At 34.7% G+C, this 27,867-nt stretch overlaps 1 protein-coding gene across 1 annotated transcript in view; it reads left to right on the forward strand.

Moving 5' to 3' along the window:
* LOC138175717 (voltage-dependent calcium channel subunit alpha-2/delta-1-like) overlaps positions 1-27,867 on the forward strand; it is a 429,557-nt gene that overhangs the window by 183,888 nt on the left and 217,802 nt on the right. The window contains exon 3 of the mRNA XM_069106216.1: positions 3,295-3,424. Coding sequence (XP_068962317.1) covers positions 3,295-3,424 — 130 coding nt within the window. The remainder of the gene's footprint in view (positions 1-3,294; positions 3,425-27,867) is intronic.

Raw genomic sequence — 27,867 nt, forward strand, 5'->3', positions numbered from 1 at the left:
CTGGAGATGATGTGGGCAAACTGGAACACTAATGCATTGTTGGTGGAGCTGTGAACTGATCCAGCCTTTCTGGAGAGCAATCTGGAACTATGCCCAAAGGGCTATAAATACTTTCATACCCTTTGATCCAGCAATACCACTCCTAGGGTTATATCCCAAAGAGATCATAGAAATGGGAGAAAGACCCATATGTACAAAAATGTTTATAGCAGCTCTTTTTGTTGTGGCAAAGAATAGGAAATTAAGGGGGTGTCCATCAATTGGGGAATGGCTGAACAAGTTGTGGTATATGCATGTTATGGAATATTGTTGCGCTATAAGAAACGGGGAGCAGGCGGTCTTCATATTTACCTGGAGAGGCTTAAAAGAACTGATGCTGAGTGAGAAGAGTAGAACCAGGAGGAATTTGTACACAATTACGGACACAACATATGTGTGATGACCAACTTTGATAGACTGGACTCTTCTCAACAATGCAGGGATATAAGTCAATCCCAAAAGACGCATGATGGAGAGAAAAACGTGCATCCAGAGAAAGAACTAGAAAGAACTAAATTTATATCCAGGTGGAAGCAAAATACCTGATCTTTTTTGTTCTCTTATTTGATTTTATGTCCTCTATACCATTTTTCATCCCAGCTGGTACAATCCATCCTTATAACCTGACCATTGTATAATGTGAATGTATCTACAGATCCTATACTTGATTATAAGACGCCATGGGGGGGGGGAAGGGGAGGGAGGGGGACAAAATGTGAAATTCGAGGAATTGTGGAATTGCATCCTGTAAATTAAAAGGAAACAAACAAATTAATAAATTAAAGAATTAATTTAAAAAAAATAAGTTTTCAAAAGAAGGCTGGATGACAACTTGTTGGTGTTCTTTAGTTAGACAGGAGTTAGATTATGTTGCCTTGAAGACGTTTTTTTTTAACTTTTTTTCTTTTTGGACGGGGAAGGGTAGGGCAATTGGGGTTGTGACTTGCCCAAGGTCACACGGCTAGTAAGTGTGTCAAGTGTCTGAGGCCACATTCGAACTCAGGTCCTCCTGATTCCAGGGCTGGTCCTCTATTCACTGCGCCACCTACCCACACCTTGAAGACCTTTTCTTGCTTTGGACTTCATTGATCTTTGTGGTTCTGTAACCTCAAATGCAGTACTCTTCCATCCACACCAAGTTGCCTAGATTCCTGCAAGAATTGGATAATTAAGATCAGTCTGTAGGAGGTGAATGTTACTTAATACTTTAAGGATTGTGTGTTTATAAATAATATGGGTAGTCTTTTCCGCCAAAGTTCATAAACCTCTATTTTAGTAAATGGTCTTCGTTTACTAGTATGACTTAAATATTATTCATCACTTGGCAGCCCTTCAAAATGTTGGGTGCTCCTATTATGTTCCCTCTAAGTCTTGCTACTCCAGACTAAACTTTAACATACATGAATTCTTCAAAAGATGTAACATTTCACCCATGTTAGTATTCCATGTTTTCAAAAAGATAGCAACTCCTAATGACTCAGTAGATAATTTCAGTGAGTTGGTGTCACAAAAATAAAATAAAATTAAAATCACCATTGGATTTTAATCTGTCTAATGATGAATCTCTTTAGGCCAGTCTTCAAGTGATGAGAAATAGACTATCTCTGGGACATACGTGAATCTTTTCCATTTCTATAAAACCCTTCCAGAATATGAATTGCACTGGCAAAGCTTCAGAAAACCCAATGACCCTTTCCTCACCTAAAAAAGCATGGGAATATTTCTATGAAACACACAAATAATGAAATTATCATCAGAGTTTTCAGTGGTGGGTTTATACATTATCTAGTCATTAAAGAGAATATCCACCATGACTTTTCATTAGATTAAAATTGTTATATTTACATAAATCTATATTTATATAAATTATTGTAGAATAAACTCTATTCTGTTTATTACTAAGGCTTTACTGTTTATATGTGTTTGTGACAGAAGGGAAATCACCATATTTATTAGTTTGAATCCCCATTTTTCTGTTATTATCAAGTTAGTCATTTATTTTAATGTGGTAGTTTTATTGGTGCTCTAGCATAAATGATAGTGTGTGAATTTCATAAGCGTAGTCAGTTTTTTAGTTCTGTATCACAGGAATTCAAATCAAATTAATACTTCATTTACTGACACCTGAAATCAAATGATTGTGCTTAGCTTTAGATATCTTCCTTCTATCCTCTTTATTTTCCTTCTGCTTGTCAATGCCTCTCTCTCTCTCTCATCTCTCTGCATTCCTTAAGACAGTGCTATCCCAAGTCTCCTGTTTGTCTACATCTCACTTAAATATTTTTTATTCATGTAACAATAGCTACAGATAACATCTTGTACTAATAATATTTGAAGAGAGAAATGAAAGGTTATAATTACATAGGGAAAAAAAAAATTGGTCTAGAGCTTTACTTTGAAGAAATGAGTAAGATATCTTACTGTCAGGAGAAAATAACAATATAATTGAATATCCAAAGGAAAGTTTGAATGGATGGAAAGTTAATCTTCATTCTCATTCTCTTGTTCCATTATTGATCTGATTTTGACTCCTGCCTTAGGAGACAAATTGGGTGAGGTTGGACTTTAATTGTATTCACATTTGCAAGGGATTTATTATTCATGGTATGAAACTTCTTGGAGAAACTTTCTTTAGAATACAAAGTTGAACATGGTAGATATATAAAAACAAAATGGACCTATAATTGAAGTTTATTTTGTATATGTGGAAGTCTTATGTGATTATATTTTTCCCATTTGATAATTTCTATATTATTCAATAATAATTCTGTTTTTAAAGCATAGTTATATATTCTCTATGTACAGGATATTCCAAAAGTCTCATAACCAAAGCTTTTATAACTTTAAAGTTTAGTCTAATACTTTTTGGGATACTATGCATATGTTTGTGTTTATGGATGTATGTACACACATATGTAAACATATATTTATACTTGGATACTCAGATATGCACACACATACATATACTCATTCATTGTGTTGCATGTGAAAAAGATTTGATTTACATTTTTATTTGTGATGGGATAAAATATGAATCAGTGTGATATAACAAGAATTTAAAGTTGAGAATTTCTGTGGGAGCTAAAAATCTTGCTGAGGGAACATAGGCAGTCAGTATTATTCATGAATCTTTATCATGTAACATTTTTATAGATCGTTAAAATGTGTTATACATCTTTGGAATATGAAAATGTGTGAATACCTGCATTAGGCTGAATTGTAATACTTTTTCTTTGTCTGTCTTTTTTCGTGAAGTTTGAAAGAAATGAGAGTGAGCCAGACAGCCAAAGAATCAAACCTGTTTTTGTGGAAGATGCTGTCTTTCGACGACAAACATCCTACCAGCATGCTGCGGTCCACATTCCCACTGACATATATGAAGGCTGTAAGTAGAATGAAATAAATATTCATTGATTAATTATGATATTATTTCTATTGTGCAGTTCACATTTTAAAGTAATATAAATTAAGTTCCATGATATTACACAAGAGAAAAGACGTGATAAACATACACAGATCATCACTGTATTCTTGATTATCACCTTTAGGCCAGGTGGTCCCAATGACCTAAATTAATAATTAAAAGGTATCTGATCTACCTCACACATATTACCTGGAAGTTAAGATATCAGGTAGGAGAAGGGGTCATTGTTATCACTTTATTTTCCCATGTATTTATTTGTTGGGCTATTTCCTTATTTAATCCAAAGTTATCTTTGTTCTTTTGCTGCACAAGATGTACATAGATGTAGTCTGTGCAAGGTTCAAGTTAAATATAAAGACATTGTTTTCCTATACATGTACATTCTGGGATCATTTCATTTTTGATGATATTTCCTTCAGTACCTCTCTGAACTTCTTGTGTTAATCTATTTTCCCTCAATTTGTTTCAAAAATCATTTAGGCATTTTGTGCTGTAGGGCTTTAAGTACTTTTATTTTGTTTCAGTACTTCATCAACAATGAGAGGAAAGTGTCTCTTCATTTTATAGAAGATAGTGTCCTGGTAACAGGTTTCTAGGAACCTTCTTTGGTCTTTCAGAAGACATTGCTTGGTTCTTATAGTGTAATGCCATCCTGAAAAACATTATAAAGAGAAATAGCAAGACTTTTGGTATAGTATCTTAGAGGCACCTTTGAAAGTTGAACCTAAAAATGCTTAAATGTTCCTTCTTTTGCCATGGAAACTAGTTCATATTGCTCATTTTGAGACTGACCTCTAAAGCCTGTTTGACTGGCATGACAATTTTTTTTGGTTTGGTTTTAGTTTTGTTTGCTTATCTACAGAAATAAGTTACCAATTAGAAATCATGCCTTGCTCTATATTGTATTTGTGCCATGCTATTATCTGTCCAATACAATAGTCAATAAAAAATTATTAAGCACCCACCCTGTGCTAGTGTAATTTACACTGATTTTGGTATAATGTTTAGCCAAGCATCTCATGCTATTAATAAAGTTATTTATTTTAGTTTTCAACTTTCAGTATAGTATCCTAAGAATGTACTTGCACAAGATTTTGAGTTCTAAATTTCTTTCCCTCTCCCTGCCCTCCCAAAGACTGTGTGCAATATGATCTATACATATACATTCATATTAAGCATATTTTCACATTAGTCATGTTGTAAAGAAGAATTAGAACCACTGGGAGAAACCATGAGAAAGAAGAAACAAAAACAGAAAAGAGAGAGCAAATATTATACTTCGATTGGCTTTCAGACTCCATTGTTCTTTTTCTGGATATGGAAAACTCTTCCCATCATGAGTCTTTTGGAGCTTAGATCCTTGCATGCTGAGAAGAGTTCAGTCTATCAAAGCTGGTCATCACACAAAGTTGCTGTTACTGGGTACAATGGTCTTCTGGTTCTTCTCACTTCACTCAGCATCAGTTCATTTAAGTTTCCAGGTTTTTCTGAAGTCCAACTGTTCATCATTTTTTTTATGGAACAACAGTATATCACATCTTGTACAACTATGCCCTAACTGATGGTCATCTCCTCAACTTCTAGTTCTTGACCACCACAAAAAAAGCTGATATAAATATTTTTGTAATGTGGGTCCTTTTCTCATTTGTATGATCTCTTTGGAATACAGACCTAGAAGTGGTATTGCTGGGACAAATGGTATATACATAGTTTTCTAGCCCTTTGGGGCATAAATCCAAATTGTTCTCCTGAATGGATAGATGAATTCACAACCCCACCAACAATGCATTAGTGTCCCAATTTTTCCACACCTTCTCCAACATTTATCATTTTCCTGTTCTGTGTTGTTAGTCAATCTGATAGGTGTGATGTGGTACCTCAGAGTTGTTTTTATTTGCATTTCTCTAATTAATAGGGATTTAGAGCATTTTTTCATATGGCTACAAATAGCTTTAATTTCTTCATCTGAAAATGGATTGTTAATATCCTTTGACCATTTGTCAACTGGAGAATGACTTGTATTCTCATAAATTTGACTCAATTCTTCATGTTTTGAAAATGAGGTCTTTATCAGACACTGGTTGTAAAAATTGTTTCCCAGCTTTTTCTGTCCCATCTAATCTTAGCTGCTTTGGCTTTGTGCAAAAATGTTTCAATTTAATGTAATCAGAATTAGCTATTTTGCATTTCATAATATCTCATGCTATTTTGCTGGGAAAAGATGGATGAATCAATGAATTAATAGAATATATTAAGCCCTCACTATATACAAAGCACCATACTACTTATTGTAAAAACAAACATAAAAAATTATACATTCCCCTATCTCAAGGAGTATAGGGTATAATTGAGGAAGGCCCATAAAGGAGAATTAATGTGAAGGGTAATCTGAAAGATTTATTGATCCTAATAGTTCAGGAACAGGGCAAATGATAAGACTGAAGAGTCCTTTGGATGCAATGGCATGCCAGCTCCTTGAAGAGACCCACTATTACAATATTAGTAGGGGATCGTGGGGTCTGTTGGTCAAAGCAAAGAAGAGATTTGGGGTATCTTCTGGTTGAGGAGGAAATGGGGATTCAGTGTTTGACCAAGAAGAGAAAGGAGAAGGGATCATTGGCAGGAAGGTTGATGCTGGGAAGTGAAAGTTGGTCCATGGTGAGTCCCGGTTCCATCTGAAGAAATATGAGCTAGGATGATAATACATTTAGCTGAATTGAGAACTTTTTGAATGGCTAGATTTTACAAAGTATTAATGATTCAAAGTTGGCTTGAAAGGAAGTATTCAGTATACTGTCCTAGGAATCTATGTTTGGTTGCATGCTGCTCGGTACATTTACATCTGCCTTGGATAAATGTATATATGACATAATTATCAGATTTTCAAACCACACAAAATAGCAAAATAGAAGGGCTGGTTATCACATTGTACAATAAGAATTAGTAGAATTTACATAATGCCTTAGTGTTTTCTTTGTTGAACATATTTTAAAATATCTTGATAGACTTAGAAAGTCAGATTATGTTTTATAAGATGAAATTGATAAATCCCAAATCTTATGCTTTCATTCAATAAAAGTCTTCTTCAAAAGACCAAGGAGTCAGGGCGGCTAGGTGGCACAGTGAGTAAGAGCATCAGCCCCAGAGTCGGGAGGACCCGGGACCATATACTTAACAGCCACACAAAATAACTGGCCGTGTAACCTTGGGAAAGTTACTTTCTTGAAGAAAGATCTTGGTCCTTTAGTGGACTACAAGGTCAATTGTGAATTTTTTTGCATGATACATCAGCCAAGAAATTGCAGCCAAATAGCATAGTGAATAGAGTTCTAGACTTGGAGTCAAATTATGTCTCAGGTGCTTGTTAGAAATGTAACCTTTACCAGTTCACTTAACCCTTTCCAAATTCAGTTTCCTCATCTGAGTATACTAATGAAACATATCTCAAAGTTTTGTTGTGAAGATCATATGATATTTTAAACATATTCACACATATATCATTTCAAAAACCTTAAACTACTTTATAAATGTTAGCTGTATTTTTTTAAACCTTATGTAATCTTAGGATCTTTTAAGCAATCTATAGTGTCAGAGACTAGGGAGATAAGAGTTCTACTGCATTATGTCCTGTTTGGGACATATTTGGAGTATTTAGTTTTAGGGAAGGGAGAGGAGAGGAAAGAAGGGAAGAGGACAGAAAAATGAAGAAAGAAGCTTCATTACCCAACTGGAACTGGCCAGATGTGTCTGGATCCAGTGACAAAATATAGATCAGGGTGACTGGAGATGCCCCCACTAGACACCAAGTTTAGTGCTAGAGATACAACGACAAAAGTGAAATAGTCCCTTCTCTCAAGGAGGTCATTTTGGGAGGGCAGGCCCTTAAAGCTAGGGTAGTATTTTTACATATAGAAGGTGGTGCCTAATCTGAGTTTTGAAGGAAATCAATGGCTCCAAAAGATGAAGATAAGGAAATATTCTGGACATGGAGATTACTATTGCAAAGGCACAAAAAAAAAATTTCAATATTCCAGGATCTGTCTACCTCATGACACTTAGCAGCTACTTCCACCCAAATGGGACCTATACTTGAAGTTGTCTCTTGAACATTCTAACACTTCAACATTGGCAAGTTTTTTTCTTTTTTTTTTGGAGGGCAATTTGGGGTTAAGTGATTTACCCAATGGTAACGGCTAGTTTTGTGTTAAGTGTCTGAGGTTGGATTTGAACTGAGGTCCTCCTGACTCCAGGGCTGGTGCTCTATTTACTGCACCACCTAGTCACCCCCATTGGCAAGCTTTTTTAAGCAATAACCTCATCAGGCAATAGAAGGTCAAAAAGGCCCAGCTTCTTTGCTACCTTAAGCTGTTAGAATTACAATAAAGGGTACTCCTGAGTCCTGTAGTAAAGAATAGTACCCTGGTTTGCATACTAGTCACTGGGATACAAGGTGAAATAGGAAGATAGTCAACAGGCATTCATTGAGTGCCTACTGTATGCCAAGAAGTGTGCTAAAGTCTGGGAATGTAGATACAAGTCAAAAGACAGTCCCTGCCCTTAAGAAGTTTACATTATAATGGGGGGAGACAACACGTAAAAGGAAGCTTTAAAGGACATGAGAGTGAAGGTTCTCATTGCTGGGGTATGGTAGAAAAAGTCTTGAGTCCTGACTGGTAAGAAATAACTGCATTTGATATTGCCACTGATTGTCCCCAGGTGGTTTATAGCAAGGACAATTGGATTCAGAAGCAATGAGGGAGTCTAGGACATTGTAGTTACAGAAAATGTTCAAGTCCTGAGTTCACACTGGTTGATTTTCAATTTCACTAAAGTTTCATTAGCTAGAACATGAGTTTATTTCACCAGGCTCCCAATTTTTTCTTCTTTTCTCTGTAGAATTAGAATATATTCCCCTAATTAGGGGATTATAATTCTGTTGTAATCCTCCCACCCCTCAGAATTACTCTAATTCCCTCTCTGGTGATCAGCCTTCCACCAGGTAATTTTAGCCATATTCTTTTTTAGTACCGTCATTTCAATTCAGCAAATACTTACAAAGAGCCTATTAGGTATAAGGACACTGAGAGAAATACAGAGTATAGGCAAGACAAAATCTGGACAGTGTCTTCAGCTGGTCACAGCCACATTGCACTAATGAGGGGAAAGTGTTTGTCTTGTTTTCAAATTATAGATTGGTACCCAATTGATATAACCCTGTTGTCCCTGTATCCCTTTTGAAGGTCCGTCTGAAGCTTTTGTCTAATACAGAACATACGTATACTGACCTGCTGATGTCTGGATCCTAAGTTAAATGAATATAACTATGCATTAACCACTTGCTGCCTAACAAAAAAATATTTTGGAAAAAGCTTTGCTTTCAGTCTGGGGTAGAAATGAAAACTAAAAACTTGAAATTTTGTAAAAAATATGATTTCTTCAATAAGAAGCATGCTCTGCAAAATTATTACAACCTATACCATTCATCATTTATTGAAAGTTTATTTGACTTCGAACCAAGTTAGCAGAGGAAACAATGATTCGTCAAGTTTGAAGAGGGTCATTGCATTTCAACAAAGCCCAGTGTTAAATCAGTTTGCAGAATAAAAATGTGCATTGAAACTCAGAGTACATTTCACGATGTCCTAAAGGAGACATGACACCCACTTTGAAATGTCTGAACAATTGTGAGTGGAGGGGTTCTAGAGAAAGGCAGTGTTTTGGAACTCTTTAGTCCCATTTATCTTAATTTAGAATTCTTCCTATTCTCCTGAAATCTCATCAGCAAGAAGAAGACCTTCTCTGACCTGTACTTCTTTAAAATTCACATCCAATGTTATGTGCTGCATCTGCAAATGACACAGGAATGAAATCAGAAATGTCAATAGAATCAGTCAGATTTCATAATTATTGGTATTCTTCAGGCATGGTATTAAAACAATTCAGGTTTAAAGGATTATTCAGGGATTCTGACTTTAATAAATGTGAAAGTGCACTTTAATTGAAGGATTAAAGTGAAGAAAACAGCTACTTCCTTTATTTATAAGAGTATCTACAGTTCAGTAGTAACACTATTATAGAAAATCTCATGCTCTGGAAGACTATTAAAAGAAAAAAATCTATGATTTGAAATGTCATTTTCAAGCATAGCCATATTTAAAGTATTTGAATATTTTATTGAATTGAAAAATGCATAGGGTCTTAAGATATTGGCTGTGTGTGGATTTCTGAGAACTCCATTGGCAAATACATTTAAATTAATGCTCATATGGTTCATTTGCTATTTCAGAAATCTAGCATTTCTACTGAATGTTGATAGAGGAATAAAGTACTTGAAAACAAGGTGAACTTCATGTGAGCTTATGTCATAAAAATTTATTATTGAGTAATTTAAAATATTAATGACTATGACTCTTCTGCTCTGTAGATTGCTTTCAACTTTTTTTCAGTTTAAAATTGATTCTGAGAGCAGTGACCAGAAGTAGTATAAGATTTCAGAGCCTCTGTACAACCTTGTTATTATCACAATATGGTGGAAGGCTAACATATTATCCTGCTACATATAAATAAAAATAAGTTTAATAAATCATTATTATAGGATCAGTTTATTCATAAGTATTTAATATTCATTTGACCAAATGATATAGAACAGTCATATTAATAACATTTCTTGTTTGAAGTGGACAAAAATTAATTATAATTGTTGGCAGTTTTAATATAATATTATTTAAATAACGTTTAGAATAAAAATATAATGAATATACTGTTAAATGTGATAAGTTTCCAAAGAAGATTATTTATGATTTCCAAATGTTTGAATTTAGGGGTTTTGTGATCTGTAGATACCATTTAGCCTCTTATTTATAAATCCCAACTTTGAGTAGCAATTTTAGCTTCAAATTCTAAGAAATCTATTTTTTTTCTTTGATGCAGTTGTGCTAAGCTAAATATTTAAGATAATCTTTTGACAGGTTTTTGAATAAACAAAATTAATTGAATAAAAAGTTAATTTTACATTACATTTGTAATTAAAATTATTAAAGTTGTGGCTTAGAATTTTAAGTATTTTATTGACAGACCTATTTAGATATAAAAACAATTTTGCATTTAGAAGACAATTTACTTAATATCCTTTTTATTACCTGGTTTATGACTTATTGATGAAATTTCTCATTATCTGTTATATATTACACAAGTTATACAGATATATGGAGACAAAAAAAAATTACCTTTATCACATCATGTAATTATTTTATCAGGAATGCATTTGCAAAGCAGAGTTTGGAAAACCCCTACAGAATATTGGATGAATGACAACTATCAGATGTTAGAAACCAGATGCCATTCATGCTTCAATAGCTCACTAATCCCTCACTCAATCAAAAAAACACTTATTGTCCACCTACTGTGTACCAAGCTCTGGGCTCATATATAGCCATTGAAATATTCCACCCTCATGGTAGTTTTCAGTACTGGCTTTCCATCTTCACTATATTCATTTGAGAGAGAGAAAAATAATTTGATATTCATAGGGACATCTCTCCCTTCCAGTGGATAATCTTATTCTTTTAAATGTTAATTAGCCCATGGAGCTAAAGGAATGTGATACTACAGGAATGAAATTTGAAGACTGAAAATCCCTAATTATCTAGATAAAAACTTATTTGAAAGAAATGTTGGTCATAATAAATTCATAATTCTTTTGAGGTTACCTGTCACATTTGATGTTAGTGAGGTGAATTACTTAAATGGGGACTTTTTTTACCTTATTATACCCAAAGAGTCTTCTATATGAAATGCTTTTTCAAAAAGCATAAAATATTAACTGTATCTGTGATTTCATTTATTTCAAAACATTATCCTCCAAAAGTACTTTATTTATTTCTTCCTTATTTGTTTTGTTGAGTGTCTGGGAGCTCCATGATTTTGTTAACTTCATCATATATTTGAATTGGAGCTCTGGGGTCAATGTGTCCACATTTTCTATTGTTATCTGACATAGTGCCTCACTTAAAAGAAATCAACCCCTACCACCTTGCTTTTAAATGGATAGGCAGAAAATATGGAATGGAGATAGTTACAACAGTTTTAAGTGTTAAGTATTTGCCAAGAAATATAGAAATAAAATAAATGTGGTATGCTGTTTTAACAAAACCAATGTATTTCCTACCATATTCTCTGCTATGAAAATATTACCCATCCTAATGGTAGAAAAGAATTATTATGGGCTTTTAATTAGAATTTTAAATATGTTTAAATAGTCACGTTTTTCAATATACAACATTTTATTAACAGAAAGTCTTGTGAAAATGACAAATCTCTACTATTGATGAAAATGTCCCAGACTACATCTGTATTTTTAATATATGGTGTCATCGTGTCAAATATCATGATGATTAAATGATCAAGTCAGGTATTTATTCCAGATTGCATATTGCTGTCAAAGATAACTAAAATGCTTATCAATTTATTTACTCTTCACTAAAAATACATTGACTATTAAAATAAAGGTCAAAACTATCAAGAAGCTAGAAAGAATTAAACTTAGAATTAATTTCTATTTTTAAGTCTCTAAATAATAATGACTTTAAAAGAAACTACCAATATTCTAAGTGAAAAAATTTTGCATCTAAGTAAGTTTCCCAAAAGGAAAGATAACTCTCAATAAGTGCTGGTTAAATTGTTCAATCCAATTTATTTCCCCAAAGGAAAAAAAAAATCTGCTGCTAGCCCCAGACTAGAATGTAGATTGTATCAGAGGAAAAGGATGAGACGGGGATGCAGACTCTTGTTGTTGTTTACTGAGCAGAACCAACCTAACAGCCTTCTCCTAGGATCCTCCGCCAAAGCTGCCTTGTCGAAATGAACACAGCATTGAATCCTTGAAAGCTGGGCAAACGGAACACAAATCCTGACAAGTCATAGTGAAACGGAAAGATATTTATCATGGCAATTATCCTCAGGGTGCCTACACTGAGAAATTCTCCAACCATATTTTAAGCCCGTTCTACCCACTTCCATCTTATCTTTATGCCTTTACACACATTGACCCTAACGCCTGGAATGGATGATCCCCTACACACACACACACACACACACACACACACACACACACACACACACACACAATATCTTTGCCTATTGGAATTTTTTACCTTCATGTTCCAGTCAAATGTTATTTCAAAGATGCACACCTGTTAAAAATTAATAACTAGTATTTATATAGGGCTTTAAGATTTGCAAAGTCCTTTTTTTATAAATAGTATCTCATTTTCTCTTCACAGCAACTTTGAGTACACACACGCACACACACACACAGAGCATATGTTAAATGACTTGCTCAGAGTCACCCACCTGGTAAATGTCTGAGACTGAATTAGAACTCAGAAAGATCTCATTCAGTAATGTCTCTGAATATCATAAGCTACTTGCTAAACTTTCTTGTGCACTTAATCAAAATTGAACTTTTATTGTGTTTTTTGAGCATATTTCTCATCTGTGTATTTTATTATAAGCCTCTTTAAGGCAAAAACTGCATTATGTCAAAGGATAGTGCCTTATACATGGTTAAGTTATTTAATGATTTTTTTAAAAACTAGAATGAATTGAATTCAACCTCAACCACATCTTTATCATAAATCTTTCCTTTAGGCACATTGTAGGTGCTTAATTTCTTTGATCCAATTATCAAGTAATCTAAGAAGAATATATATTAATTAAATTAACTTCAAATAAATGAATCTAAATTCAAAAAATGACAGGTGGAAATCATATGAAAAAAGATTAATTAAAGATCCATGTAAACTTCAATTTTTAACCCCAACTAGACCATGGATCTATATATAAGGTAATAAATATTTTTATCCCCATAAATTATAATACTTTGAATATTATTTCCCTGAGCCATCAACTACATTTTTATTTTCTTCAATTAAGAACACTTCTGAATTTCTATAACAGGGAAAAATACCTAAAGCTAACAATACCATATTGCTTTGTACTGCTTTTACAGCATAAAGCTGTTTTGGGGGGTTTTGGGGGGTTTTGTTTTTTTGTAAAACTTAAAACAAAAACCCTGGGGCAGCTAGGTGGCATAGTGAATAGAGGACCAGCCCTGGAGTCAGGAGGACCTGCGTTCAGATCTGGCCTCAGACACTTAAACTAACCATGTGACTTTGGGAAAGTTGCTTAACCTTAATTGCCCTGCATTCCCACAACAACAACAAAACTGCCATCAAGGGTTACAAACCAAGCAGCTTTTTATTCCAGGCTAAAATATTCAAATTAAACTTAATGGATAGCCTAGAATATGATTTGTTTTCATGGAATAATTTTAGAAATCTCAAGAAGAATGTGATAAAGCAAAATTAAATTGCCCTTTATACACAGCCATGAGGTCGAGAATAAGCATCATGAGCCTCTCTAAACTTTGACTTTTTCCAGTTAGTATAGTTAAAAAATAATAATTTTCACAGAACTCTAATATATATATATATATATGCTTATATGCCTAAAAATAAAATATGCTTGGGAATGTAAAGTCATGTATTGTAATAGCATAGATCTAGAGCCAGTATAGACCTCAAAGGTTATCTTTCAAGGATTTTGAATCTGGAATGTGTGAAGGTTTTTTTTTTTTTTTTTTTTTTTTTTTTTTTACATTTTGATAACTGTTTCAAAAGCCCTGTTTCATTCAGAGTAGTATGTGTTTTATTTTATACATTTTCCAACTTTATACTTAGAAGAGTTCATAGGTTTCACCAAACTGTCACATGACGAACAGAAAAAGGGTCAGATCTTCAGATCTAGTGCAACTTTTCCACTGTACCAATGCAGAAACTGAGGCATAAGTGACATAACATGTGTAGCTCCCTCCAGTGGTGAGTTCCGGAGGTGAAATGTAAACCCAGGCATACTTCTTTCATTTATACTTCATGTGATTGACAGGAAATGTTTTCTTTCCTCCCTTCTTTCACTCCTCAGCATCTTCTGTTGCATGGGCTGTGATTGGAAGAAAATGGGAATCAATATTATTATGAAGTATTATTAGCATGCTAATCATGATTCCAGTCTTTAGCAAAGTTGACCTTTTTTTCTCCCTTTGGGTTAATCTTATCCTTTGAATTCATGTAAGATTTTTAAAATGCTACTTGGAGCATGAAATGTTGGTTTTGAGCAACTGAATTAGATATGTAATGTTTTTGTTGTGTTTGTTTTTTTCAAATGACATTGATAAAATTTGGGTTAGAAAAGGGGAGAAACTGAGTGGCTATGACTCTAGAATAAAAAGAAAAACCACAAAAGGTTAAAAAATTGCTTCATTACAACCCCTTCATTCAAAGTAAACATCCATTTAAACAAACAGTGACTGACTGGGCAAAGTAATTACTATTTCTTATCATTAGATGGAGAAAAGAAAATTAGCAATATGATTAGCAGGAGATATCTTTCCTGAAACTGAGCCCGCACTACAAATTGCTTTCTACTGACATCATTTGACCATGAGTAATAACTGTAGAATGGAAGAGAAACAACTCACTGAGAAGCAAAACACTTCATTTCTATCCATTATCTTCCTATAGTGATGTTTGTATAACATTTATATTTAACAGCAAATAACATTTGATTTGTGAAGAGGAGGATAGATTATATAGAGATAGATAGATATAGATGTAGATAGATATGCATATTCTTATATATGGAAAATTGTTAGGTAAAAATTAATTAATATGTTTATTGTGTTTTTCTGGGCTTGTAAATGCTTGTCCTTTGTTTTAAATGATGAAAGAGAATGCTATTGTATCTTCATTTTCATTTTCATAGATTTTGCAAAATTATTTCTCCATAAAAAAATAACCTCAGCTCACATGTAGTTTCAGCTGGGTAAAATGTAAGTTCTAGGGGAAAACACTTAGTTTCACAATATTAATTCTCTAGTTATAAGTTATAAAACCATAAATCAGATCTGTTTAAAACAAAATGGCCATCAAACACAGAAAGTTGAAGGGATAACTCAACATTGATAAGGTATTGCAAAGGCTTTAAAGATGATTTTCCTTTATTTAAAAGAAATCTTCACAGATTCTATTCAAAATTACTTTTTAATTGACAACTTTTTCTTCCTCTCTCAGTTATTTTCATTCTAAAAGGCACCATGCAGAAATTCTAAGTTTATAATACTAGCAAAAACAAAAACAAACAAACAAACAAAAACAATGAAAGAAAAACTACTTTGTAGTTCAATAGATTCTGTTTAAACATTTCCAGTTGAAGGAATAGATCATTTGGAATAGTTTTTCATGATATAAATAATACTCATATATAACTGTCATGAAAGAGGAATATACATTCTAAACTAATAATTTTAAGGAAAGGAAGAAGTCTTTTGAGAGATAATGCATAAAAATGTAAGTTTTATCTGCATAATTTTCTGATCCTATGAGGTAGAAATTAATTTATCTTGATGTAAATGTGCAAAATGTTGCTTTTTTACTATATATACATCTTAATCACCATTACTATGGCAAATCCCTCCTTTTTCATCATATTATTTAGTCATGACAATGTTGATTTTGTCCTTTAAAAATCTAAATTTTTTTGAGGAAGTAGGCTTTTTAAAATGAAAACGTGGTATTGAAAGTAGCCTAAGACATTAACTCATTCCTCTAATGGATATTCCTTTCACACTTAGAACCTTGAAACATTTTAAATATAATTAAATATAATTGATTTAGTTATACATATGTTAAGGCTATCTTGGGATCTCTAGGTTTATAGAAATTTGTACAATTAAAAAATGTGAGAGCAATGTGCTTAATTTAAATTATATGATTCCATCAACTCCCTGCCCACCCACTACTATGCCTCAGCATGGCATGAAAGTCAATGCAAGTTCTCCATGAATATCATAGCTAAGTGTAAGGTCTAATAATTCCTACCAATTTGGAAAGACTTTGATTATGACCTAATATATCTGTCTTCAGAAAATTTACCTACCAGAAGTCAGAGAAATTCACTATTGAGCTGGATGCAAAACAATATTAATTCCTAAGGTCTGTCTTCCAAGTTATAGAAAGTTTATAATCTGCACAATAAAGAAAAAGACCAGATTGATGAAATCACAAATCTTTGATATATTGAGGTATTTCTTTAATCATGATAGTTTTAATGAAAGTAACGTCTCTTATGGAGTGTCCATTCCTTTGCAGTGAAAATTGCCGTTTCTGTCAAATTACTATGAAAAACACTGATTGAAAGGTTGCCAACCCCTTCTTTCATGGGAGCAACATGCCTGCCCCATACCTAATTAAGTCTAATTTCCCCTGAGTAGCATCCATAAAATTTGAGTACTGATTCTTATGGGACCTATCAGCTGGTATACTTTCTATTTCATATAATTCGCTTTTCTTTCAAAACAGGAACTAATCTACATACATCAGTATATAACATTTTTCCTAAATCCTTAAAGAGCACAGCATTGTTATTTTTTAATTAGTTGCATTTAAATATCTTGGTTTCTGGGATTAAAATATGAGAATAAAATTATAATGTACTCGTGCGACCATATTTTCAGAGGTCATAAATTCAGAATATGCACATGAGCTAGAGATTCCAACTAGAATGATTATAAGTTGATCCTTTTCGTTCCCAGATCAGTATTTCAGTCACTGTTGGGGTAAAAAATTCATGTAGTCATTCTTTTTCAGTTTAAATGCAAATTCATGACTTAAAACATGTCTTCTGAATTATGACCCAGTTCTAGAAAGACAGTGTGGTGAGGTGGTGAGAGATGGCCTCAAAGCAAGGAAAACATGGTTTCAAGTCATTGTTAAGTCATTTCAAATCGTTTCTGACTTTTTGTGACCTCATTTGTGGTTTTGTTGGCAAAGATACTGGAGTAGTTTGACATTTCCTTTTCTGGCTCATTTTACAGATGAGGGAACTGAGGCAAACAGGGTTAAGTGACTTGCCCAGGGTCACACAACTTGTAAATTTCCGAAGCTAAATCTGAACTCAGGAAGATGAGTCTTTCTGACTCCAGGCCCAGCACTCTATCATTTGCTACCTAGCTGCCCCTAGTTTCAAGCACTGTCTTTGACATTTACTGACTTTTCAAAACTAGGTAAACCATTTAAAACTCCTGAGTGCTCTAGGCCAGAGGTGTCAAACTCAAACAAGAAAGACCCCTAATCCATACATAAAGATCCTTGGCAGCACATATTGACTTAATTTTAAATTGTAATGCTTTCTATGTTTTATTATATTTGCATCTCTTTTATTAAATATTTCGCAATTGCATTTTAATCTGATTCTAGTGCACTGGGAAGGCCAATGAGACTTGTGTTGCACACTTCTACCATAGGCCACTCTCTTAAGACAAAATTGAAAAAAAAAAAAAGTGCTAACCTGCAGCAGTGTATGGTGTTTCCTCACCTGGGAGTTCCTTGTACCACTGAAATCTTAAGTCCAGTCCCCATCACACATTCTGAGATCATACAGAATTTATTTAGGTATTTGTTTTTATTTAAAAGTTGGGAAGAATACAGCTTTCATTTATGGATTATGAAGTGTGTGTTTATAGGAAGCAAACTATTTGTTGTTTTAATATAAATTTGTACTATTTATCCTCTTATCCTTTCAATGCTCTTAGGTGAGGGGTGGGGCACCAGAGGCCTTCAGGCCACCTGTGGTTTTCTAGGTCCTTAAGTGTGACATCTTGACTAAAACCAAATTTTATAGTAAAAACTTGTTCAGATTCAGTTAAAGAACTGCACTTGAGGACCTAGAGGACAACATGTTAACTTGAGGCTGCAGATTCCCTGCCCCTGAATAAACTTATAAAATGTGTGAGTTCTAAGAGACCTTGGAGATCACCTGGTCTATCCCCCTCATCACATGTCCCATCTCCCCCATACAATTCCATTTTATAGAAGAGAAAGGCAAGGACCATGGAGGTGAAGCAAAGTCACAGTCCTAATTAGTGGCAAATATCAGGCTCAAAACCAGTTCAAATCCTAATCAATATGCAATGGATGAAATGCTAAGATTGGAACCTGAAAGACATTGGCTTAGATCTCACATATAATACTTTTATTTCCTCATCTGTAGAATGGGGATGCCTGTAAATGAGGAGTGAGAAGAGATAGATGAACTAGGTCATGAGTATTAAAATGAAGGTAGGAAGAGAATCCAGTTAGACTAGAGAATTATTATGATGTAGTAATGTGAGCTGCTTTACTGTGTCCTGGAAGAAAAAGGAAAAAAAAAAAGGAGGCAGTGGCCAACAGTTTCAAATGATTTAAAAAAAAATCAAAGGTGAAAACTGAGAAAAGGTCATCCTTAAGTAACATTTGATAGAAGAATCTTGGAGTGAATGAAAGACCATTGATGAAATAATTACTTGACTATTTCAGTGACCGTCCATCCAAGTCCTTCCATCCCATGTGATTCTTCTTGTGAATGTTTAATTGTTTCAGTTGTGTCTGGCTGTTACTTGGAGTTTTCTTGGCAAAGATACTGGTGTGGTTTGCCATTTCCTTCTCCAGCTCATTTTCCAGATGAGGAAACTTAGACAAACAGGGTTAAGTGTCTCTCCCAGGGTCACACAGCTAGTAAGTGTCTGAGACCAGAGTTGAATTCCGGTCTTCCTGACTCCAGGCCCAGTCCTCTATCCATTGTACCACCTTATCCACCTTACCAATGTCTTTCTGTAAATCATCCACAGTGGAACTGTCTTCCATATTGGAATGAGAAGAGGGTTACCTTTGTATCTTTTGTTGAAGTTCTCATACCTTCTAAAATATGGGAGATATCCTCTTTTTTTTTAATTTTAGTAACATACAGCACAAGAGGGATGGCATAGTGGATAGAAAACAGACTTTGGAGTCAAAGGGACAGATTTCAAGTTCTGCTCCTGACCCTCAAAGTCTTTATGAGCCTGGACATGTCATTGAACCTCCCAGTTCCCCACCCTACTCCCTTAAGACTAGAAGGTGCCAAACAGTTAAGAGTTCTACCTTGGTAGAGGGAGCTACCTCACACTGAGCTCCTAAAATGGATGAAACTACAGGTTCTGACAAAAAAAATAGTGTAAGAACCATGAAATTACCTATCAAAAATTAGAACAATTCATATTGCTAAATGTTTTCTTTCCATATTTTCAATAGCATCTGATTGGGCATATTTATGTTTAGAATAGGAAAAATGAAGTGAATAATTGTGCAGCCTGTTAGTTTCCAAATCTGAATAAATAAACTGTTTTGGCTCAACACCAAGCATCAGAACCCCAATGAAAATGGCAGTCATCATAAAGGTAAAAATAAAAATTTCTGGGGGGAATGTGAGAACCTTTTCCTTCTAACTTCAGAATAGGAAGTCCAGTAATACCTTGATAATCAGTGTATCATAATAGACTGGGCTTGGCCTCAAAATTCAGAGGGCATAAGTTTGAATCCTGCCTCTGATCCATGCCAGCTGTGTATGAGCAGGTTATTCTTTTGGTGTTTCCCTCTCCCCCACAATTCTAAGAAACTTAATCACAAATATGTGGTGCTTCACTATCACTGGGGAGTGTTTTCTAACTGAGAAATGTTTTAGTCCCCAGAATGATGAAATCATTTGTTCTGACTAAACAACAACAGCAGTTCACATTTCATGCTAAAATTTCTTTAGCAGAAACCGTGTTGACAAAAGAATAGTTGCTAATAGCTCGTAGAAGGCTGTGATTAAAGATTTCAGGCCACAAGAGAAAAATAAAAAAAAAAATCATTCTGTGCACTACAAAAAATTCCACATGGAGAAAATGGACTTTACCTTGAAGTTCACAGGATACTTGTCATATAGGAGAAATTTATCTTTCAGCATCAAATTAGAAAACCCAAGTTTTGAGATGATAGTTCCCCACTTCCCTTTCTGAGCAGAATGTTAGACTTTTCCTGTGTATGGAATGAAGACAAGACCAAGTCTTGATTGCTGTAATTAGCTTTTTCACTTTTAAATTGAAATAGAGATTAAATTCAAGGATGCTAAATTATAGCTGATTCCTTGAATAAGACTGAAATCCCCTGCTTTGTGACCTTTTGATAGCCATAATTAGAATATCTGAAGAGTTCCAAAATGATTTCTTGATCATTTTTGTTTGTGATTTGGACCTGGCAGTGACTCATTTGTTGAAAGGTCACATTAGGCCTTTGATCCTTTTTTGGCAGCTGGGTCTGCTGAAGTGCCAGTGACAAGTCACTGCTTTTGGGTTTACACCATGATAGCAGCACCAAGATTGTTTGTGATGAATGACCTCCAACTTCTAGAAGCTTTCCTCTTAATTTTCATTCTCAAAAAACTACATGGTGGGGCAGAGGTTAATTAAAAATTTTTTTAATCCAAAAAAGCCCTTTCTTTGCTTTGCTTTTTTTTGGAGGGTAGTTGGGGGTTAAGTGACTTGCCCAAGGTCACATGGCTAATTTTTGTGTTGTGTCTGAGGCCGATTTGAACTCAGGTACTCCTTACTCTAAGGCCGGTGCTCTATTCACTGTGTCACCTACCTGCCTAAACCCTTTCTTTTCAGAGGCTTGTTAAAGATGTGAACTTTATTTGGAAATGACAGCATGCATCTAAACTATTGGTCCTCACCTTTTCATGTGTCTGGGCAAGGAAATTTTTTACTTTCATGGGAAAATAATATAATCAAAACATACACCCTTGCACTACATGTACATTCTCTTGTTTGAAGCTCTCCGCTGTACGATGAGGTAGATATTTTAGGTATCACATATCATTGTCCCAATATTATAGGTCAGGAAACTGAGACAAAGAAATGCCTGATGGGCTAGAAAGGAACAAAGGCAGTGACCAGCACGGTTTCTGCTGCATCAGTATCATTAGAGTTAGAGTTTGCACACCAAGGGCATTAAATTATAAGAAGAACACTTAATTGTCTTCCTCTCTGCTATGCCTTTTAAAAATCCTTTGTCTATAAAGTTGACTTGACCTTACTTGACTTACAAATAGTTTTATTGAGAACTGTATTGATTTTTTTTAAAGCAAAGGCTTAAAGAGTCTGATTCACAGTTTGGGGACATATTAAAATTAATTTAGGGGATAATTGCTATAGAAGTCATTTAGACAAAGAACAGTTAGGTTAAGGTCCAAGCTCCAGTACTTCCTAGACATATAGATGTACCACTTAATCTTCCCCAGTGTCAAATTCCTTCTAATAGTAGTTGAGGATGGGTACTGGCAGTGCCCACCTCACAGGTTGTGTTGAAGAGATCATTTTGTAAACATTCAAGCTCTATTACAAAGGTAAGCTGCTGTTACATAAATGATAAATGGCTGAAGACTCCCCAGTGCTGCCTAATTTTGATTCCAAAGTCTGATCTTGGATTTCTAATTGTCCAGTGGACATTTCCACTTGGATGACCTGATACCGTTTAAAATTCAGTAAGTCAGGAACCTAACTGATCATTCTCCTCTGTGTTCCTGAGTCTCTTACTGAGTTTCCTATTTTTATTCACGGTAACACAATTAATAAATTGCAGCACGACTGAGGCTCAAAATCACATCATTACCTTTGACTTCTTTGAAATCCCGTATTGAATATGAGTGTCAAATCCTCTGTTTCCCAATATGTGTCACATTCATCCTCTCTTTTACTTTCCCAGTGTCATCATGATAGTTCAAGATATTGTTACGTCACACTTGGATTATTGTAGTCTTTTCCCAACCATACTCAAGTCATTTCCCCCACAGGACATTCTAAGTACTAGTGCTATATTAATTTTTCAAAACCACAGCCCTACCTTTACCTCCTCGAAAGCGTTCAATAGCTCCCTGTTGGCTGATGTTTCAGTTAAGTGAAGTCTTAAATCTTTAGCCTGGTATTTAGGGTTTTCCATGTGGTGGCATAGTGGATAGAGTGCCTATCCTGGACTGAGGAGGACCTGAGTTAAATCTGATCTCAAAAACTCACTGGCTGTGTGATCCTGGGCAAGTTACTTGCCCCTGTTTTCCTCAGTTTCCTCATCTGTAAAATGAATTGGAGGAGGAAATGGTGAACTATTCAATTGTCTTTACCAAGAAAACCCAGCTGGGTTTATAGAGAGTCAGACATGACTAAAACAACTCAGCGATAACGACAACGGATTCCTAACTAGTGTCCAACCTTACTTCTCATCATTCTTCTATGTTCTAGTGAAACCGGAGAACTACTTTTTGTTTCCTGAACCCCATCTCATACTTTCCTACCTCTGGACCTTTGTCTGTGCTTTTACCTCCATCTGGATTAATCTTTCCTTTCTTACCCATCTTTAAAAATCTAGCACTTGTCATTTTTGGTAAGCAGAGAGCAAATATTTTAATTTCTGTATCACATTTAGCATTCTAGATAGTACTTTATATATTTCATTCAAAAAAAAATCTAGGGGCAGCTAGGTGGCACAGTGAATAGAGCACCAATTCTGGAGTCAGGAGGACCTGACTTCAAATCCAGCCACTTAACACTTACTAGCTGTGTGAACTCGGGCAAGTCACTTAACCCCAATTGCCCTATCTTCCCCCCTTCCAAAAAGACAAAAAAATTTTTAAATCTAGACTTATGAATATTTTTTCACTCTTAGAAATACCCAGGAAGGAAGATCCCTTGTCCATTGTAGATTTAAGTCTTTTGGGTTTCAGACCCAGAATTCTAATCCATTGCTTTAGGTTTTACACAGTAGGTAGAACAATGGATAGAGCATGGAATGTAGAGTCAGAAATTCAGAATTCCAATTTGGTCTTAGACACTTACTAGATGTGTGACCCTGGACAAGTCACCTAACGTCTTTGTACCTCAGTTTCTTCATTTTAAAATTGGGCTGATAAAAGTACCTACCTCTATAAAATATTTGCAGAGTGTTTTGTAAACCTCAAAAGCAAAATATAAAGCAAAAATACAAATCTACTATCACGGTGTTAATACATTATATTTTAGTTGAAATACCTAATTCTCTTAAAGCCATGGGGAGAAAAAAAGCACAATTTATTCATGAATGGTACAGGAAGATAAGTTTAAAAAAAAAAAGAACACCCTTCTCTGTAAAGCTGGGACATACTCTTGGGAGTATCCTCATCTCCCAAGGGATTGATTATGCATACAATTCAGAAATACAAAGGCATACATGGAAGGTTACATGGGTGGTGAGGATTCTTACAGAAAGGGGAATATAACCAGCATCGTGAGGAAGCGAGAACTGTTAGGAGAACTGGTTTATCATGGAAAAGAGAAGTCTTAATTAGAACATCAGAAAACTTTTCAAATATTTATAGAGCTGTTATCTGTAGGAAGAAATTGGTTTGTTCTGTTTGGCTCTGGATGTGCAAGGGTTACCTAGAAAAAGATTTCAGTGCAACATAAAGAGAAAACTTCGCACGCGCGCATGCACACACACACACACACACACACACACAGTTGTCTAAAAATGAAATGGTTGTACTCAAGTTTACCAGTACTAAATGCCGAGAATTAGGAAGGTTGGATATGGGATCAATGATTTAGGGCAGAAGTGTATAACCTCTAATGTTATTTCCAAGTCTCAAATTGCACTAAAATTATTTTGAATACATGTCTTATCCTCACAATTACTGCACACGCCAAAGGCATTCTAAGTTTCTAGAGTGTAGTATCTCTGCCTTAGTAATTGATTATCTTGCACAGAAACTGGCATGATGGCTTATACATATTAGATAATCAATAAATACATGCTGAACAAATGAATAAACTTAATAGAAAATGGAGGAAATGGTCAATCATCCAGTACTAGAAATGGCCATAGAGATTAATTGAAGAAATGCTGGTTCACTATACTGGCAGATAAATCAGATTAATGATCAACTTCCCCAAGTGATTTGTCATAGTAAAGAAAATAGAGTGCTTTCTATATTGTGTAATGCTCCTAGAATTTAAACAATCCAAATTAAATAGGAAAAGAACAAGTAAATTGCAAATTGCACTGGGGAATCAATTTAGATCCACAACTGAAAATATTCTCTAAAAAATGTAAAACTCTTACTCCCTTGACACTGGTAGATCCTGTAGTTGAAAGTTGCTGAAAAAAGCTGGATACTCTAACATCTTCTTTCATTTGTAATTACTGTCTGTAATATTTTGCTGTTTGGGTTTGTCTTATAATAAAATTTTTGTTCTCATCCTGAATATAAAATTATGCTCAGTACCTCCTCCCTCAGCCTCAAATAAGAACTCTCTGGACTCTCTCTCTCTCTCTCTCTCTCTCTCTCTCTCTCTCTCTCTCTTTCTCTCTCTCTCTCTCTCTCTCTCTCTCTCTCTCTCTCTCTCTCTCTCTGTCTCTCTCTCTGTCTCTCTCTGTCTCACTTGTGTATTAATAAATTGGTCTTATTTTAAGTTTTAATTAGTTTAGTAATACTCCCTTACTACTAGTAAGAATCCATTTGATATTGTAATAAGCAAAATCAGATGCCATATAGGACTGAATCAATAAACAAATATTTGATGAATCCTTTTTTTGTTGGTTAAACACACATACATAGTTAAGCATACTACTTAATCACTGGACATAGGCTATTTAATTGATTTTTTTTCCATTCCTAGACAAACTGGTCAGAGACTTCTTAAACATGTCCAGATATTCTAAACATATACATACATATGTATGCAATATACATTTATAACATATGTATGTTCACCAGTAATTAATCTATGCATGTCTGTAGATATGCATTCACATATTCACACAGTGGATTTGGCCATATTCCCTTAATTAAAAGTCAGGTTTTCGTGACCTGCTAATAACTATCAATGCCTATTATTCTTTTTTTTGCTGTGAAGTAAAGGATATAAATATTCCGTGACTTCCCATGAAAGCTTTCTGTACTATGTCGGACGGTAGACTGATGATTAGAGATAAGTATATATACTAACTCTCAAAAGTAGTCTCATCTTTCTTTTATATTTTTAGGCATCTCAAACTAGATGTAAACTAATTATCGTCTCTTTTGAATAAAGCCTAATCTTTATCTTTTTAGGTGACTAAAAGGTGTGAAAACATAATGAGGTTATAAATATGGGGGAATTAAGCTTTAAGGAATATGATACATAAGCCTTGGAACAGTTACTCTTTTTTTCCCTTAGAGTAAGATTTTATTGTTTGAAAAATAAAAACCCACCAAACTTTACCTTTATGACAGTATGACTAGGTAGTTCTCTGCAATTATAAGTTTCACATACTATTTATTTTCTGACATTGAATATGCATTCTCCACGTTCCCCCATAGTAGTATTTTAAGTTTCTAGAAGACAAAATTTTTTTCTAATTTATTGTTCCACGAATTTGTTCCAATGAATAGATGATTCTTTTCAACTAAACAACATTTCTTAAGTTCCTACTAAAAGCAAAGCTCTGAGCTTAGTCATGGGGATAGAGCATTGGTAAGTGGTACAATCCCTGTCTTCAAGGAGTTTATATTCTAATAGAAAGAATGTGGCCTGCACCTCGCTAATTTTGCTCTGAGATCTGGACAAATATATCTGATTTGAGGAGTGAGATGATACTTTTGAGAGTGAGAATCAGATAGTTCTTAAAGGACAGTATTCTCTCAGTGTTCTTGGAGATCTGCCAAGGCCCCTGAAAGGGGAAGTGCCTTGCCCTGGGTCCGACAGCCAGGGTATTTAAGAGGAGGAACTTGATCTGGGGTCTTCTTGGCTGTGAGGCCAGCCCTTTATCTACTGCAAAGTCTCTTTTTCACTCTTTCTCATACTTGGATATATACAGATATTATTCTCTTGAAATGCCAAATGCTACAACTAAGGGGTATGGTAGATAAAAGAGCACTGGGCTTGGAGTAAGGAAGAACTAAACTGAAATTTGCCTCTCAAATATTGACTTTTTGCCCCAGGACAAGGCACTCCACCTCTCAGTGGCCTAGGTGGATCTCTAAGACTGAAAGTCCCAGAGAAGCTGCTGACCTACACTGGTAAAGGGAGAGTTCCCTGAACCAAGGAAATCATTGGTCCGGTACTAACTCTATCAGTCTAAATTTTAACCAAGATTACATATTGTATGCAGCATGGATGAATATCACACTACAAAGCATTAATTCATTTTCCACCTTCCCAATACTATCTTCCAGTACCTTTTTTCAAGGAGGGCTTGAAGATTTTATCGTGTTGGTCAACATGGATATTTTTTCAACAAAACTATTTTTAAAGCATATATTCAATTTTCAAATTGACCTTAACACAGAGGAAGTTGTGGTATAAATGGTGATCATGGCAATGCTCTGTAAACTTGACCTAATTTTTTAATTATCTTGTTAATAACAAAGGACTTATCTGCCTGTGGTGCCGCATTTTTAGATAGTTTACTGGGGAATAATTATTTTAAAAGTCATGAAATTTTGAATATTTCTCAGTTAAAATTGGCATATCAATAGAAAAGGATTCGATTAAAGAAGAACTTGAATGGAAAGGTTAAAAGAGATGTTTAAAATTAGCTGTCCAAGAACTGATTGTTGGAAATCAGAAATGGTCTTGACTAGTTGAACATGATTAATATATTGAGTGACAGACCAGTCAAAGTTTGAAGGAAAGAAGATAATGGAATCTCAGATTAGAATAGCCTTCAAAGCAAGCTGACAACACTGTTCATAAAAAAATAAAGAATTCACATAGAGATTGACATTGGAGTGGGGAATGATGGAGTTATGGAATTTAAGGACTTTTAACAAATTCAGTTGTGTCAGACTATTTGTTACCCAATTTGGGGTATTCTTGGCAAAGATAGTAGAGTCGTTTGCCATTTTCTTCTCCAGCTCGTTTTTTACAGATGAAAAACTAAGGCAAAAAGGGTTGAGTGACTTGCTCCGGGTTACACAGTTGGTAAGTGTGCAAAGTTGGGGATTTGAACTCAAGATGAGTCTTCCTGACTTCAAGTACAGTGCTCTATCCACTGAGCCACCTACATGCCCCATTAACAACAGTATGGTACTTTAATTCGGGGATAAAGTCCTTATTCAAATTTACCCTCAGAGAGAGAGAAAGAGAGAGAAATTTAATAGCTATTTGCAGAATCCTACTAATTCATGTTCATTTTTTGAGATAGATATTATGATTTAGAAATATGTAGTATGTTTTTTATTGAAGAAATAATGCATTACTTTTCTTTAGTCACCACTGAAGACTCCTGATAACATGAATGCAATAGACCCGAAACCCCTATGATCAGTTCTGACGTCATCTTCATGTCATATGAAAACAGACTGTCTGTGCTCTAAACGTGATGGAAGCTAGCACCCATAGGGGTTTTCTTTCCTAATCTTACCTTACCATGTAGATTTGCTTTTGACATCTGTCTAACCAGCAGGTGTCACTATCTGGCAAAGTTTGGAAATTTATAAGG

Source organism: Petaurus breviceps, unplaced genomic scaffold (genome assembly GCF_028583685.1).
Source record: "Petaurus breviceps papuanus isolate PSGF00001 unplaced genomic scaffold, PetGlider_PUasm1.0 79, whole genome shotgun sequence".
NCBI lineage: Eukaryota > Metazoa > Chordata > Mammalia > Diprotodontia > Petauridae > Petaurus > Petaurus breviceps.